Raw genomic sequence first — 15,701 nt, 5'->3', positions numbered from 1 at the left:
GAAGGGCAAAGATGACTTCAATGGGACCTTGGCTTATATAGAGAGAGATGTCCTCATAAATTAGTTTGCACCACAGTTTTGCTCCTTCTTTCTTGCTACAGCCTACTCTTAGGATCCTAACTTCATAGAAATCTGTCCGGGTTTTCCTTTTGCATTAGTGCCTCTTCAATGGGCTCTTCCTGGACATTATGATTTAGGTATCAAGTGTCCTACAGAGGCCCATGTGCTAAAGGCTTGGTCGCCAGCCTGGGGCACTACTGGGAGGTTGTGGAACCTTCAGGTAGTGGAGCCTAGTGGAAGGAAGTTAGATCACTGGTGGTGTATCCTTGTGGGGAATATTGGGACCCCAGCCCCTTCCTCTCTCTCACTTCCTGGCCGCCACAAGGTGAGCATCCTTCTCCACCCAGACTCTCACCATATTGTACTGTGCCACAACAGGCCCAAAGCAATGTAGTCCAGTGACATGGACTGAAACCACTCAGACCATGAGCCAAACGAACCCTTTCTTGCTTTAAGTTGCTAACTCAGGTATTTGTCACAGTGGTACAAAGCTGACTAACACACTGATCCACAAGTGTCATCATTCCCAAGTTTCTGTCTTTCTTTTTATTTATTTTTTTTTTTTGACTAGTTAGGTATTAGTCTCTCTTGCTCCTCCAGGCAGATCATTCTCTCTCTAGACATCCTGTGGTTACCAGGCCAGGAGAACACCCCAGACTTTAACTTCCAGGCAGGTAGAACTTCAAGAGTGATGATATTTTTCAGTGGATTGGGGAAAGTCAGAAGTCAAAGGCTAACAGGTGCAGAAGGAGCATCTACCTGCCTGTCTCCTGCCTTGCTCTGCAAACCACTGCTCCCTGGAATGCCTGTGAAAGGGTCCCTCCTGAATTTGGGGCATCCTTTCTTGGCTCTGGTCCTTCCTTTGCCACATAATCATGTTTTCACTAAGCAGATGCCGCTTGAATCACAGTATGCGCCACTTTGGGAAATTTTGCATTAATGCATTAAATCACTGAAAAAGTACTTTCTGGTATTCCCACCACTGGATGGGATGGCACTTTGCTAGACACTGGATGGGCAAAAACAGAATCCCTTCCCTCAAGGAGCTCATAATTTAGTAGACTAACCAATTTCAAAAGTGATAAAATCACCCCCACCCCCACCCCCATCATTTGTCCTGAATCCAGAAAGTAAGAGGCAGGAATCAAAAAGGAGACTCAATGTGAACAGAGATTGGCAACATTGTCATAAGCTCACAGATGCACTAGTGCACCATAAAAAAGGCAAGACCTGCCCTCTCAAAAGTCCACGTCTGTCACCAAGTGTGGATGTTTTATTTGGGTTTTGTTTATTAATTAGCCATTTATCTCTCCCTCTTTGAATATCTGAAATGACATTTGTGATATTTTTAGAAAGTCATTTTGGTTTTTCAGGACAACTCTTCATATGACAATTTTTGTATTGTAGGAAGCTTTTAAAAAAAAATCAGGCTGTCAGCAGGAAATCAAGTCAGCTCTTGACGAACACACTGTGTTAGTCAGAAGAAAATCTTCCACCCTGGTGCTACTTAGGCTTGGGGAAGTCCTGAGCTTGGATATGAACTCACCATAAGTTCCCACCACATAGTTCTACAGAAGTGACTTATCTACTGAGATGAACATTAAGCCCAAAGTCCTTTTCTCATGACCTCAAGAACTTTTCAAGAACCTTTTTTTCTGGACATTTTGTCATCTGAACATTTAACCAGTAACCTTAAATCAGTGTGTAAGTCAGCCTTCTATCACTGTGACAAAAAAAAAAATGTGAAAATCAAATTAATGAAAGAAAAAGGTTATTTTGGCTGTTTCAGAGGTGTTGGAGCATGGTTGCTTGACCCTGTTGCTTTGGGTCTATGGCAGGACAACACATCACAGCAGAAATGTACCGTGGAGAAAACTTCTTCACCTCTTGGCTGCCAGGATGCAAAAGGAGTGAGAAAAAGGAAGAGACCAAGGTCCCAATATCCCCTACAAGGGCACACCCCCAAAGACCTAACTTCCTCCCACTAGACCCCACCTCCTCCAAGTTCCATCACTTCCCAGTAATGCCAGAGACTCAGCCTTCAACACATGGCCTTTGGTGGGCATTTAGCATCCAAACTATAAGAACCAGTAAGAGTAAATATCCTGATACAGAGCCAATTCAATATTTGTTCTCTATCTGCTTTTAGTTTGTTTAGAGGATACACTTGACTCTCAGATGACAGAAATCCATGGACAGATTTTCTCTACATCTCTGATTTATTTGGCACATCTCCTTTCAGCTCTGAGTAACCTGGGGATGGGGATCATTTGCATATTTTAATTGTTCCCACAGAATTTCTGACAATATATAAAGATATAGCCTGAACTTTTAAGATGCCCCTGGCTTCTTTTGTTCTTGTTTTTCACTCACATTTCTTTTCTCACTTATGGAATTTTCACTATGTGCCTAAGGGCTGGCTCAGACCTAGGTAGCAGGAGTTAAAGGTGTCTAAGAGGTAAGCCCAGCTTCAAGGTCCTTTAGCTAAAAGACAGAACCAGAAGCAAACAATAGTGTAGATTCTGAGGAGTGTGTTTAAATGCCACCAAAGCACAAGAGGAACTAATTCTCACTGCCAGGAGTAGCAGCAATGGTTTTTCAGAGAAATGGAGTTCTTTGGGTATGCTCTAATTATGATTAAAATACAGTTAAGAATACAACCAGAGAAACAAGTGGGGAAAGACCCATTCAGTTGTGGGACTGATGGGAATTATTTGTTTAAAACAATTTATAGTTTCTTTTTCCCCCTTTGATAACTTTTAGCACTACCATCTCTTGGCTCCAGCTTTTGGGTGAACTTTCCTGCCCTACAGAGATGAGAGAGAGCTTTTTCAATGATGCATTAAAGTGATTTTTAGAGACAGGGATAAGTTCTTCTTCCAGAAAACCAAAAGTTAGTACACAGCGAGCCATGGCTATGTGCCAAGGAAAGAGTGAGCTAACCATTCTCCCCACTCTTGTTCTTGATTCCCTCAGGTCTTTACCCAAGACGGGTCTGGGACTTGACGGGGTGCCCATGACCCCGGCGGTTGCTTCCCGTCAGCAATGAAAGGGTTATCGGGCAGCCGCAGCCATCACCACGGGATCACCTGTGATTCCACCTGTGACTCGCTGTCGCACCACTCGGACCGCAAGCCCTACCTGCTGAGCCCGGTGGAGCACCATCCTGCAGACCACCCTTACTACACGCAGCGGAACTCGTTCCAGGCCGAGTGCGTGGGACCCTTCAGCGACCCACTGGCCAGCAGCACCTTCCCGCGACGGCACTACACCTCGCAGCAGGAGCTCAAGGACGAGTGCGCCCTGGTGCCCCGCACGCTGGCCACCAAGGCGAACCGCATCCCCGCCAACCTGCTGGACCAGTTTGAGAGGCAGCTGCCCCTCAACAGAGATGGCTACCACACGCTGCAGTACAAGCGCACCGCCGTGGAGCACCGCAGCGACAGCCCGGGTCGCATCCGGCACCTGGTCCACTCGGTCCAGAAGCTCTTCACCAAGTCGCACTCCCTGGAAGGGCCATCCAAGGGCAGCGTCAACGGGGGCAAGGCCAGCCCTGATGAGACGCAGACGGTGAGGTATGGCAAGCGCAGCAAGAGCAAGGAGCGGCGCACCGAGCCCAAGGCCCGATCCAACGCCTCTCCCACCTCCCCGGGCTGGTGGAGTTCCGACGACAACCTGGACGGTGACATGTGCATCTACCACGCGCCCTCGGGCGTGATGACCATGGGCAGGTGCCCCGATCGCTCGGCCTCGCAGTACTTCATGGAGGCCTACAACACCATCAGCGAGCAGGCGGTGAAGGCCTCCCAGAGTAACAATGACGTCAAGTGCTCCACCTGTGCCAACCTGCCCGTCAACCTGGACGCTCCGCTGCTAAAGAAGAGCGCTTGGTCCTCCACTCTCACCGTGAGCCGAGCCCGGGAGGTTTACCAGAAAGCCTCGGTGAACATGGACCAGGCCATGGTGAAGTCCGAGTCGTGTCAACAAGAACGCTCCTGCCAGTACCTACAGGTACCATTTCTGTCTAGATGCTTAGCAATCTTTCCTGGCTTAATTATGTGGTCTTTTCTCCTGGGGGCTAGCCTTGACTCTGCTCTGAGTTGTCCATATGAACTTGAGCAAATTATTTAGCATTTCAGTGACTAATTATAGTTGATAGCAAATGCTATCAATTCTATCTAGTTACCTAAAGAGACTAGCTACAGTGCTCAAAGGCACTCCTACACAAAGGGTAGAAGTCACTCACTTCCTGCATTCCTCTTTTGTCTAAGGGATCAAAGGATGGAGAAGAGAAGAAAGAATTTTTAAAATAGACCCACCTTTTTTTTAAAAAAAAAAAAAGTAAACAATTGTCTTCCGAATTTTGGAAAGAGTTTTAATTAAATTTATACAAGGTTTGGCTTGGTTTTTCGAGGGGTTTTGTTATTGTTATAATCATATAATTCTGCCTGAAGCTATTCATTTCTGAAAATTGATCTACATCTTCACCCACAAATACCAACACCAATCACACAACCCCAGCTCCTGCCCCCAGGGAGGAGCAGAGCAGGATGATGCCCTGAGGAGGTGGAAATGGAGCCAGTTTAGGGACCTGACAAGCACAGCTGCAGAGGCCAGGGACCACAGAGGAAAGGAGGAGGAGAAGGGGGAAGCATCTGTGCAATAAAATACAATTAGTGTCAGTGAGTTAATCCCACACATGCACAGACACAAGGCAGGCTGCTCTTCTTCCACCATCTCTTCATGTTTTTCCTTTGGGCTTCCAGCTCACTTAAACCAGATTCCACCTGGATAAAAATATTGGGAAACTGCAGGAGGGTCTTTTTCTTCTCTCTCCAGTATTGTAATTTTTCCCAAGACACGACCTTCCAACATGAATGACCTTCATATTGTTTTCAGTGCATCTTTTTCCTCTATTCTCTCCTGCCGCCCTATCTTAAAAAAATAAAAATAAAAAATAAAAGGAAGAAAGAAAGAAAAAGTTTCTACTGGACTATAAAAGTATGGCATGAACATTTTTACTTTTATCTTAAGAAGAGATGCAAAGAAAAATTCTTCCACTGAGTCCATTTTTTGACCTCTTTGAACTCCTTCTGAAAAATGTGGCTCCATTGGAAGCGTCACCCCAAACCCTGAGAATGCTACAGGCTAGCAGTTCCTGGGCAAGGACAGTGCCAAAGTCCATGCCCAAAGTTCAGAAGAAGCCATCAGTTTCTAACTTAATTTTTTTTCCTTTGTATATTTTTTGAAGTCAAAATCTTGAATAGGGGTGGAAAGTGAAAGTATAAGTTCATAGTTTTTCACAAAAACACAGTTATGTGAGCAATATTTCTCATGGAAAGTGATATTGCCAGATTTCCTGTTAGGTTGCTGTACGCATTGAGAAGTCATCAAGAGGGGCTGGGGTTGTAGTTCAGTGGTGGAGCACTTGCCTGGGTTCGATCCTCAGCACCACATAAAAATAAATAAATCAAAGGTATTGTGTCCATCTACAACTAAAAAAAAATATTTATTAAAAAAGAAGACATCAAGAGCTGTTAATATAGTTAAGGATCATCTACTCCACATAGACTAGAAAAAAAATGTAGACTCAAAAAACTGTAAAGGTTAGGTGGGTTACATCATCAACATGTGGAAGAGGTGGGACTGGAATCCAAATCTTTTGACTTATAGAAGTGACCATTATGCGGTGTGCAACTAAAGGATTTAAAAATTATTCAAATACATACAGTCTCATCCACCGCTGAAAGTAAAGTATTTGGATTAGAATTTTGGTCTTGGGGCTGGGATTGTGGCTCGGCAGTAGAGCACTCGCCTAGCACGGGCAGGACCAGGGTTCGATTCTCAGCACTACATAAAAATAAAGGCATTGTGTTGTGTCATCTACAAAAAAAAAAAAGAATTTTAGTCTTGAAGAAAGGATAGGTAAGGAGATAAAAGTCCTAGAATGAGACACATTTTGTCTGTGAAGGTTCTGTGATTAATGACAAAAATAAAATGATTTTTAAAAACAGCTATACTTGAATAAGCCATGGTAAGTTTAGATGAGAAATGAGAAGTATCAGATTTAAGAAGGAAAAAATAATACTAATACTGTACATGGATCTAGCACCACCAGCCTTGTTAGTAATGAATTTCTTTCATTATATTTGCATAATTGTCTATATTCTACTGACCCTAAAATTTACTTTTCTTTCCTTTTTTTCCTTTTGAAGTCAAAATCTCAAACAATTGGTAAAAGTGGAAGGATAAAGAAGATACTGAAGCTAATGTGTTCATACTTGCTATTTCATTCCCTGTTCATCATAGAGACCTGGCTGGGATAATTCTGTTTTTTAAATATTTATTTATAGGTGGACACAATACCTTTATTTATTTTTTTTAATGTAGTGCTGAGGATTGAACCCAGTACCTCACACATGCTAGGTGAGTACTCTACCTCTGTGCCACAACCCCAGCCCTGGGCTAATTCCATTTTTACAAAAGAGGAAACTGAGCCTTGGAAATATCAAATGATTAAAGTCCCATGACCTAGCAGTTGTAGAACTGAGATTTAGTTATAGATCTGTTCAATGCCAAAGCCAAAGATAAATGTGAGCAAATAAAAAATAAAATCTTTAGAGCTCAATTGTTCATATCTCTGGTTGTGTAATATGAATCGCAATATATTCCGCTGTCATATGTTAAAAATTAATTAATTAAAAATTGATTAATTAAAAAGAATTAGTATACAGGGCTAGGGCTGTAGCTCAGTGGCAGGGCACTTGCCTAGCATGTGTGAGGCACTAGGTTTGATCCTCAGCACCACATGAAAATAAACAAATAAAATAAAGGCATGCTGTCCATCTACAACTACAAAAAAAAATTAGTTTACAATAAATGTCAAAAATCCTATTGCCACTCAGAATTTTTATGCCTACTAATAGCTCAACTTTTTTAAATCTTAAAGGTCTTATTTTGTTTAATATTAGTCTCTAAGGAATGAAATCTACCAGATTACAGTATATCTATGTAAGAATATACCACAATGTATATAATTAGAATGCACTAAATAATGATAATGATAATACTAATAATCATAAGAAAAGGGAGATCAGTTGAGTAGAGCAAGTAGAACAGGGAAAGGAAGGGAGTAGGGAAAGGAAAAATAAGATATTAGGGAATGAGATTGATCAAATGATGCGCGTATATGAATGTGGCATAATGAATCCCACTATGTATAATTATGAGGCACCAATAAAAATAACCATATTGTAAGAAACCAAAAGAATAAATAAAAATAAAATCTTTAAAATAAACATTTTATTACTAAAATCCTTCACCAAAATGAGAATGAGATCTTAAGTTTGGGATCTGGTATAGTAGCATTATTAGAGCTCCAAGATTTAAAGATACCATTCTCAAAGTATTTACCTTCTTTAAGCCAATTTTTAAAATAAAATATTTGAGAAAGATAGAAGGAAATAAGTAAAATAAAGCACACATCCATTTTTACATCACCCAACCAAAGAAATAAAACATTGAACTCAATGGCTCACATGTGTACTCTCCTTGGTCCTATTTTCTTTCCTTTTCTTCCCAGAGTAATCACTAATCTAAATTTGATACCCAAAATACCTTTGTTTTTACTCCTGAAATTATTGAGAGTTTGAAAAAAATTAACATTTTCTATCCTACATTGGGCAATAATTAATCCTGAACTAAGTTAATATAATCTTTTAAACATAAACTGAATTTCCAGTCACACCTTATTTAATAAATATTGATATTTATCGAGTCCTAGTCTATGCAAGGCTTTCAATATAATTCTATATTTAAATTGGGGGGGGGGGTAACATGTTAATAAGTTAAACAAGGTGGAGAACTGTGTGTTTTTCCAGCCCTATGTGCTAAAGTTGAATTATTCTTGTAAAAAAAATGGGAAAGGAGAGCTATATATTCACATAGAAGAAAGGGGATCAGAAAACACCCACAGAGACCTGAGTTCCAGGCTTTCCCCCTGCCCCTTGCTTCTGGGAAATAAAGAGAGAATCTGCCATCCTGTGGAAACTCTTCTCAGGAAATAGGTGTAGCCAGTCCCAGTCAGCTCCTGTGGAATAATTTCCTTTATGAACTCATTCCTAAAAGCAACTTTGGAGAAACGGAGAGGGGATTTTTTTGTTTGTTTTTTCAGGAATAGTGCCTTAATTTCCAACAAATCTGAAGCTGTGTGTACAGTTTTGTTTAACATCAACTTACAAGGTTTGATTAGTGGGCATGCCATTGTCTAAGAATTCTGTTCTCTATTGGCCACTACTACTACTAAGACGGGATAGAGCCATCCTTTTGGGTCTCTGGATCTCTTTCCCCTGCTAGAAAATGAGGCACTTGTTCTAGAAGGCTGCCATCTCAGTCCACATTTTTAAATTCATAAGTTACATATGCCAGAGTACTAATTAGAGAAATTTTCGAGAGTTGGAAGGACTGGGACGTTCACTTCATAAATGCCTACTAAAAGTGGATGATTTGCAAATGTTATCTAATTTGCTCTTTAAAACTCTAGAGGTATTTTACAGTTAAAGATCCTGAGATTTAGTAATTAGGTTAATTTACTAAGGGCATACTATTAGTTCACCGCAACCTGGTGGGCCAGAACTGATTCTTCTGCCCTTTCAAGTTCAGATTTTTTTGCAGTGATCATGCCAAATCCTTCCAGATACAAAGCAGAGAGAGGAAGCGTGCATTTCATATATATATATATATATATATATATATATATCTCATGTGCCCGAAACCATCTATATCTCATTTAATGCTCAAAACAACTTTATAAAGTATTACTATTTACTTTGGTTTATAGACAGAATTGAAGTACATAGAATTAATTTAATATTAATGTCTTCAAATCCATGAAAACAAAGTGAATAGGAGAGCTAACAGTTGATCCCAAATCAGTCCAATTCCATAATATGCTTCAGAAATAGAAATAAATGCATTTTAATTTTATTACTTGTTTTATTCTGTAGCAAATGTGTGTGTGCCTCTGACCTTGGATGTATGCATGCCATTAAAAGGGCATGGATATGAAGTTAGGCTAGCAATGGAATGACTGATTACATCCCTGATTTGATTCAAGACTGAACAAAGGTTAAATTAATAGGCATCAATAATAGAATCTAAATACTAGCAAGTTTCTGAGTCTGTCTTTGTAGGATTACAACTTAAAATTAACTTCACATAGGATATTGCTATGATTCCTGAGGAAATGAGAGGTCTTTAACAGGAATTTAGCCTGTGCCTGACATAGACTTAGAAATCATATACTATAGCTTGGAATCATTGCATGTTCCAATCAATACAGTCTATTGGTGATATGTGCTCACTCACAAGCTGTTTGTGGTTAATTTAAAAAAAAAAGACTCTTTTTTTCCCCCAATATTGTTATTTTTAAATGTCAAGAATCAGATGTCTGCTGTTTAGAACTATTGTACGGCTGCCAGTGACTGTCTGTATTAGGGTTTGGAGCAGGAACATGGATTTGAAGACATTAAAACTGTTTAATTCTCAGTTGAGATGTGGCTGGCTTTTATACATTTGGAATAAAGCATTTATGGCACATCTCAGGGTAAGTGCTAATAGCTAAGTAAATAAAATAGGTGGGGTGGGTGTTGTTGTTTTGCTTTTGCTTTTAAAAAGCAGAATTCTTGGTTCTGTTTATGCCTCTTTATAGAAATGTTGTGTCTTGAGTGACTGGCATATAAAGCCATTCAGAAAAGCAAGATTTTAGATTTCCAACTGTTAACCTAAAAGAAAAAAAATCCCTTCAAATTGTGTATTTTGCATTCATCCAGCAGCAGACACAGGAACAGGGAAGCCAAATGCTCTCCTCCCGGTAGAAGTAGGGAGAGAGACACACACAGAGAGGGAGCGAGAGAGAGCAAGACAGACCGAGAAAGACAGTACTCTCAGAGATGAAATTTTAAGAGAGCAAAATGATCGACCTTTTTAAGGCTGAGTGGGTTTCTTCAGTTTGTGTGCAAGTTTCAAGAAATGGAAGGACTGACCAGGTTTGGGTATAACTCTTTTATTACTTTCTATTTGATAAGTATATGTTGTTGGTTTGGGTGGGGGATTTTTTTGCAGAGGTGGGCTATAGTTTTTGTTATTGTTATTTTCTTTCTTCTCTAAATAATGGCTAGTAAGACTGAAAGAGCTAGCAAACTAATGTCTGTACAGATGGTAGGAAAACAGGTGGAGACATCAGATACCTACAAATCTGTGTCTCCACAGAGGCTTCATAAAATTATTAATTGACATGATCCAGAGTATTATGTGCTGTTAGAGGACATTATGTGGCTAATGATTGAAATGTGATCGGTTGTTTGCCTGCACAAGAATCCTGAGTATTTACTGTTCCTTTGCAAAAATTTCTGGGTGATTGGTTTTGTGAGGTTTAGTGTTCTGTTTTTTTCATTTTTTTTCTGTTGTTGTTATTTAAAAAATTTCCCAAAAAGATTACTTCAGAAGTATTCATAGCAAGCATGTACCTAAGGTTTTTCTTTTTTTATGCAGGTGCAATTATTTTCCAAATCTGTTCCAAGATTATTTCCATCTTTGCCCAGTAAGAGTTTCTATTCTCTGACTAAGCTTCTCTTTCTACTGTCTTAGAATAATTTTAAATATACTAATTAATGTTAAACAATTTATATGAAATTTAAGAAAGTGTTCATATTGCTAATGACTTTGACTACTGCAATATTTCCTTGCTGCTTTTGTCTAAAATTTCATCAGTAATATTAATTGATGATTTTCTTTATTTTTAGTTTAAATTGCCTTAATGGTCCAGCAAATGAATGCCAAGTCTCCTTAAATATATTTTCTATTTGGTTTGTACAGTCTTCTATTTTTTCACTGATCTTAGTAGAGATGCCTGTTCATTGATAGAATGATGAGGTTACTCCTGCCTGGTGCTAACTTTGAATGTGAAATCAGCTACAGAATGCTGTTAATTTATTCTCTCTCTCTCTCTCTCTCTCTCTCTCTCTTTCTCTCTCTCTCTCTCAGATTCTCCATAATTGATACTATTGCCCATATCCAATCCAATCAATAGGGGAAAAAAGACTATTGGGAAAACATTCTGAGTAATTGGGAGTCCAGAAAAACTTAGAAGTGATAAAGGAAAGACAAAAACTTAATAAGAAAGCCTTCTTGGAAGTTGTTAAAGAAGCAGTCTTATTCTTGATCAGTAATTTCATTGTTCTAAAGACATTTTCAGGAGTATCGAAAGCATTCAGTTAGCTATAGCCAGAGGCTTCTGAATATAATATACACCTACTTATCTCACAGAATTTCAATCTAATAATTGAAGATATAATATTAGTTAGTAAAGAGTAAAAAAGAAAAGCTAGCTTTGGGTATCTTAGTAACAGTGACTTTATTTCCCCTTCCTCCAGTCTCCTTAGAGAATTGCAAATTAAAGACAGTAACTCAAGGCAATCCTTCATCATTCTCTAATAGAAGGATTAATTCCATAATCTCTAGCCATTTGAGATCATGGCATTATAAAATTTTACACAGTGGTTTGTGAATGGTAGAAGACATGAGTCTTGTTTCAGTTTCTGTAGAGACTGCTAAGAATACACGTAATATTGCCAAGCTGACTTAGATTTGCAATTAGATTGTGGTTTTCACCATTTTGATTTTTGAATCAAAGACAATAATCTCTTTGGGTGGATTATTGTGAATTTAGAGTTCGGTGGAATAAAGCTTTCACTTAATTAAACTCAGTATCACTTTTCTTATCTTAGAATAACATTCGGGAGTCCGTGACCATACACTTTATTGATGCCAGGTTGAATCATGTGGAAATGCCATCTGTGTAGGTCTAAAAAACTGAAATCTGAAATTTCATATGGTTCAAATATAGTGCCTGGTAATTGACATTTTCTGTCATTGGCCAGGGAAGTTTAATGAAGGAAAAAAAATCTGTTTTTTTCAGGTAAGACTAGGTTACTATTAATAAAATCCATCAAGTTATGTGACTTCACTATGATTTGTATTACTCATCTGAAAATTGGGACCCATACTTTTACTCTAAGGTAAAAACGTATGCATATGTGACTTTAATTCTGGAGCTCATTTATTGCTTCTCAAGACCATCTTGCTGGCCCCCCACCAGTGGGCTAGTGACTGGCTGCCATTTGGAACACATTTTAGTAAGTGTATATTTAAGTGTCTTTCTAAATTCTTAGACTAAAACCAGAGTAGAGAAGTGCATTCATTTTTTTTTCAATGAATGATTCCCAGTTGGAATGATTTCCATGCTAGTTGATTCTCCAACGGATCCACTCTGTAAATGAAGGTTAATGACATATTATTATTTAATTATTATTGTGTATTATTTAATTATTATTATGCAATTGACAGAGTTTAGTGAAGGAGCAAATGTAGTGTGAGGAAAGGCAGATCATCAATTCCTCCTGTTATTTTTGATTGACAGTTTTTTTCTACTGTTCTTAATTCTATTATGAATTAGAGAACACACACATAAAAAAGGAAAGACCTCTTCTGACTCTCTGATCTTAACTGTAAAAAAAAAAAAAGAGAGAGAGACCATCATTTAAAACTTCTGGGTTTTTTTAAATTTACTGAAGTTTAACAATATGCCCTCTTTTGTTTTCATTTCCAAGATGAAGGAACTTCTAACTATGTTTGTAAATTGAGTTTTCTACAGAAGTTTAAAGTCTTTCCCTTCATGTATATTAGGTCACTGTTCTGTGTCAACTGTTTGTACTCATTGTCCTCACAGAATTAGGAAACTTTCCACAAAAATCAGGCTCCTGACACGAGGTCAGTTTGTCAGGGACTGACATGCCTCAGCCCCCAACACACCAGACCTTTCCTTTCTGATGAATACCTTTGAGAGTGCTCATATGTCATACTTACAGTTGCACATGGGAAAATCAATTGTCTAGTTTCCATATAACACAATCTGTCGTATGATAGACACCTGTTTATTAAAGGAACCATTTCCCTTTTCTCTTAAACATTCCTCAACAAGAGGTGTGCTCCCTCTTTCTGCTCCTAGCACAATACTGGGTACCATGAAGAGCTAAAGGAATGCTAATCTCTCCACTTACGTTGGCCCTGTCCACTACTATCCACTACCGCAGTTCAGATAGTTAAGATAAAGGCCTTCTTGTTTTTCCAATTTGTTCAGGACTCTTCGAATATGCATTACCTACAACCGAAAATGAAATGTTACTATGAAAGTCTAAAAAAAAATAATCAGGCTCCTGATATCAAAGAACCATCTATGACGCATAATAAAATGTGGAGCTGAGGGTCACATGTACGCATGTGCACAGGTCTATGCACATATGCCCTATGTGTGCATAGGTATGCCTGCAGCCATACTTCTAAAATACACATTGATACACTTGATGAAATCAGACCCACTTTAATAAATTCCATAAAGTTCAAGGAAGAGGAATAATTATGAAATGGGCAAAAAGATTTTTCATAGATCCCAGTAGAAAATTCATTACCCCGCTTTTCCATTGATTATATTGAACTTCATCTCAGACCATTAGTGTAGAATAGCCTGGGGTGTCCTGTTTCCCTGGGGTGAGGAAAAAGCAGGTTTTAGTCCCTTAAATACAAAGAGACCCTCAATAACCATGAAAGAAAATGATTTCTGCTCCCCATTCTTTTGAAAACCTCTATTAAATATATACTAAGAAGCTTTGAAGACTGGGTTTTGCTTTTTTTATTTTTTTCAAAAATGACTTTTTTTTTTTTAGAATAACAAAACCTTCTCATTGGAAGGTCATCTTGTTACACCTTTCCAATTACAATCTTCTCCCTGCAGCGTGAACACTGTGTTTCCCTGCTTATTTATTTTTACTTTCATAATCACCTTATCAAAGAAACCTTTGAAATTATTTAGTTCTATCTACTCATTTTTAAATGAGAAAAGTAAGCTGTAAGGAAATACCTTGACAAGATCAGTAATCTCAGTAGAGACCAGCGCTGCAGGCACACTGCCTGACTATCAAGGCTGTTCTGTCCCCTCGTGTCTTACACACTCTGCAAAAACCTTTGGGCGCTCTTCAAAAACCAGCTCATCCATTCTGACTATGTTCTTTCAAGGCAGTGAGATCAGGGTACAAGGAGGCAAAGGGAGAAAAGAATTGATCTGAGAGGTTTAAAGCCTGTTAGTGGCTTTAAAGGCTCATGATAAATGAAGACAATTGTTATCTACATAATTATCTGCAATTTGTAATTCTGTAATCAAAAAGAGTATGGTACATTTTTAACTTCTAGAAAGAAAGAAATGGATGTTTCTCTGTTATCGATTAGTCCTTTCTACATCCTAATGGTTTCATTATGAGTAAATCATGTTCCAAAAGAGGACAAATGAAGCAGAATAGACTCACATTTGGAGATGTAATCTTTAGTTTGTACACTTAGAGCCCAGGTCTAGGTTTTGAAGAGAACACCCTTCTCTCCAGCACCTTCCTCTCTCTTGGCTGTCAGCATCCCTCACCTCACTTTCCTAGGACAAAAGTGAACTTGACTGTAACTGTATTTCCAAGGGAACATATATAATATGTGCATATGTATATATATTATGTGACATATAAATATGAACACATATATGTTATGACATGTATCAGAGTATGTATTGAGACAAGGAGACCAAATATACTAAACTGGCACAACTCCAGAGAATTTAAGAGAAATAGTACACAGAAGACACCAAGGACTACCGGCTGATCTTGCATCCAAAATTAAGAAGTGATTAGGAAAAAAAAAGATCCATCTTTAAAATTGGAAATGCTACCTGCAACCTGATGAAGTGGCATCTCAGGGAGCAACAACAGGGTTACTCGTGATTACCATCACATCCATGTATGTGATTCTACACAGGCTTGTGTGCAATATTGTTATGCTCTTGTCTGCCTATATATAGGGGTGACTTTTCTTGAGAGTGTCTATAAAGTGAGGATTTCTAGCATCAGCCTAACAGATTCTGATTCCATAGATCTGGGGTGATTCTGATAGAGGTTAATCAAAAACCACAATTTGTTTGTTTTTGTTTTGTTTTGTTTTGTTTTTGTACTGGGGATTGAACCCAGGGGTGCTTAAGCACTAAGCCACATCCCCAGCCCTTTTTATTTTTTTATTTTGAGACAGGGTCTCACTAAGTGCTTAGGGCCTTGCTAAATGGCTGAGGCCGACCTCAAACTTGTCATCTTCCTGCCTCAACCTCCCAAATCTCTGAATTCCATTACAGGCCTGTGTCGCCACTCCCAGCCCCAAACTACCCTTTTAAATAACCCAATTCTAAGCAACTGTAGGCTTCGTTTCGCATTTTATTTACTGTAGGGGGCAGTAGAGTCTTAAAAACAGGCTTCAGATGATCTGCCTAAGAGCTGACTTATTACGTAACTTTGGGCTCCCTCAGTAACTGTCTTAACTTTCACTTTGGTATCTTAACAAGCATGGTGATATGGCTGTGTTTGCTTCTACCTAAAATATATATATATATATATATAATTTCAAATTTAAGAAATCAATTAAAAATAGCATATGAAATGTTTCAGAGTTATAAATCCTAAACTATTCTCATGTTTTACCTCTTCTCCATGTGTTTCATG

The 15,701-nt window shown here is 38.7% G+C and overlaps 1 protein-coding gene across 15 annotated transcripts in view; it reads left to right on the top strand.

The window, feature by feature from the left end:
* Dlgap1 (DLG associated protein 1) overlaps positions 1–15,701 on the top strand; it is a 784,970-nt gene that overhangs the window by 420,213 nt on the left and 349,056 nt on the right. For 6 of the 15 annotated variants that reach the window (XM_048806496.1, XM_048806497.1, XM_015482529.2 and 3 more), the window contains one exon: positions 3,037–4,071. In XM_048806496.1, the coding sequence (XP_048662453.1) occupies positions 3,106–4,071 (966 nt within the window). In that variant the 5' untranslated portion in view covers positions 3,037–3,105. Of the gene's footprint in view, positions 1–3,036; positions 4,072–9,516; positions 9,665–9,828; positions 10,113–15,701 lie in introns of those variants that run through there. The other 9 variants (XM_015482534.2, XM_048806498.1, XM_015482530.2 and 6 more) reach the window with 7 other exon arrangements.

This window comes from Marmota marmota, unplaced genomic scaffold (genome assembly GCF_001458135.2).
Source record: "Marmota marmota marmota unplaced genomic scaffold, marMar, whole genome shotgun sequence".
NCBI lineage: Eukaryota > Metazoa > Chordata > Mammalia > Rodentia > Sciuridae > Marmota > Marmota marmota.
Note: the sequence above shows the minus strand (reverse complement) of the source record. Positions and strands in the feature narration are given on the sequence as shown.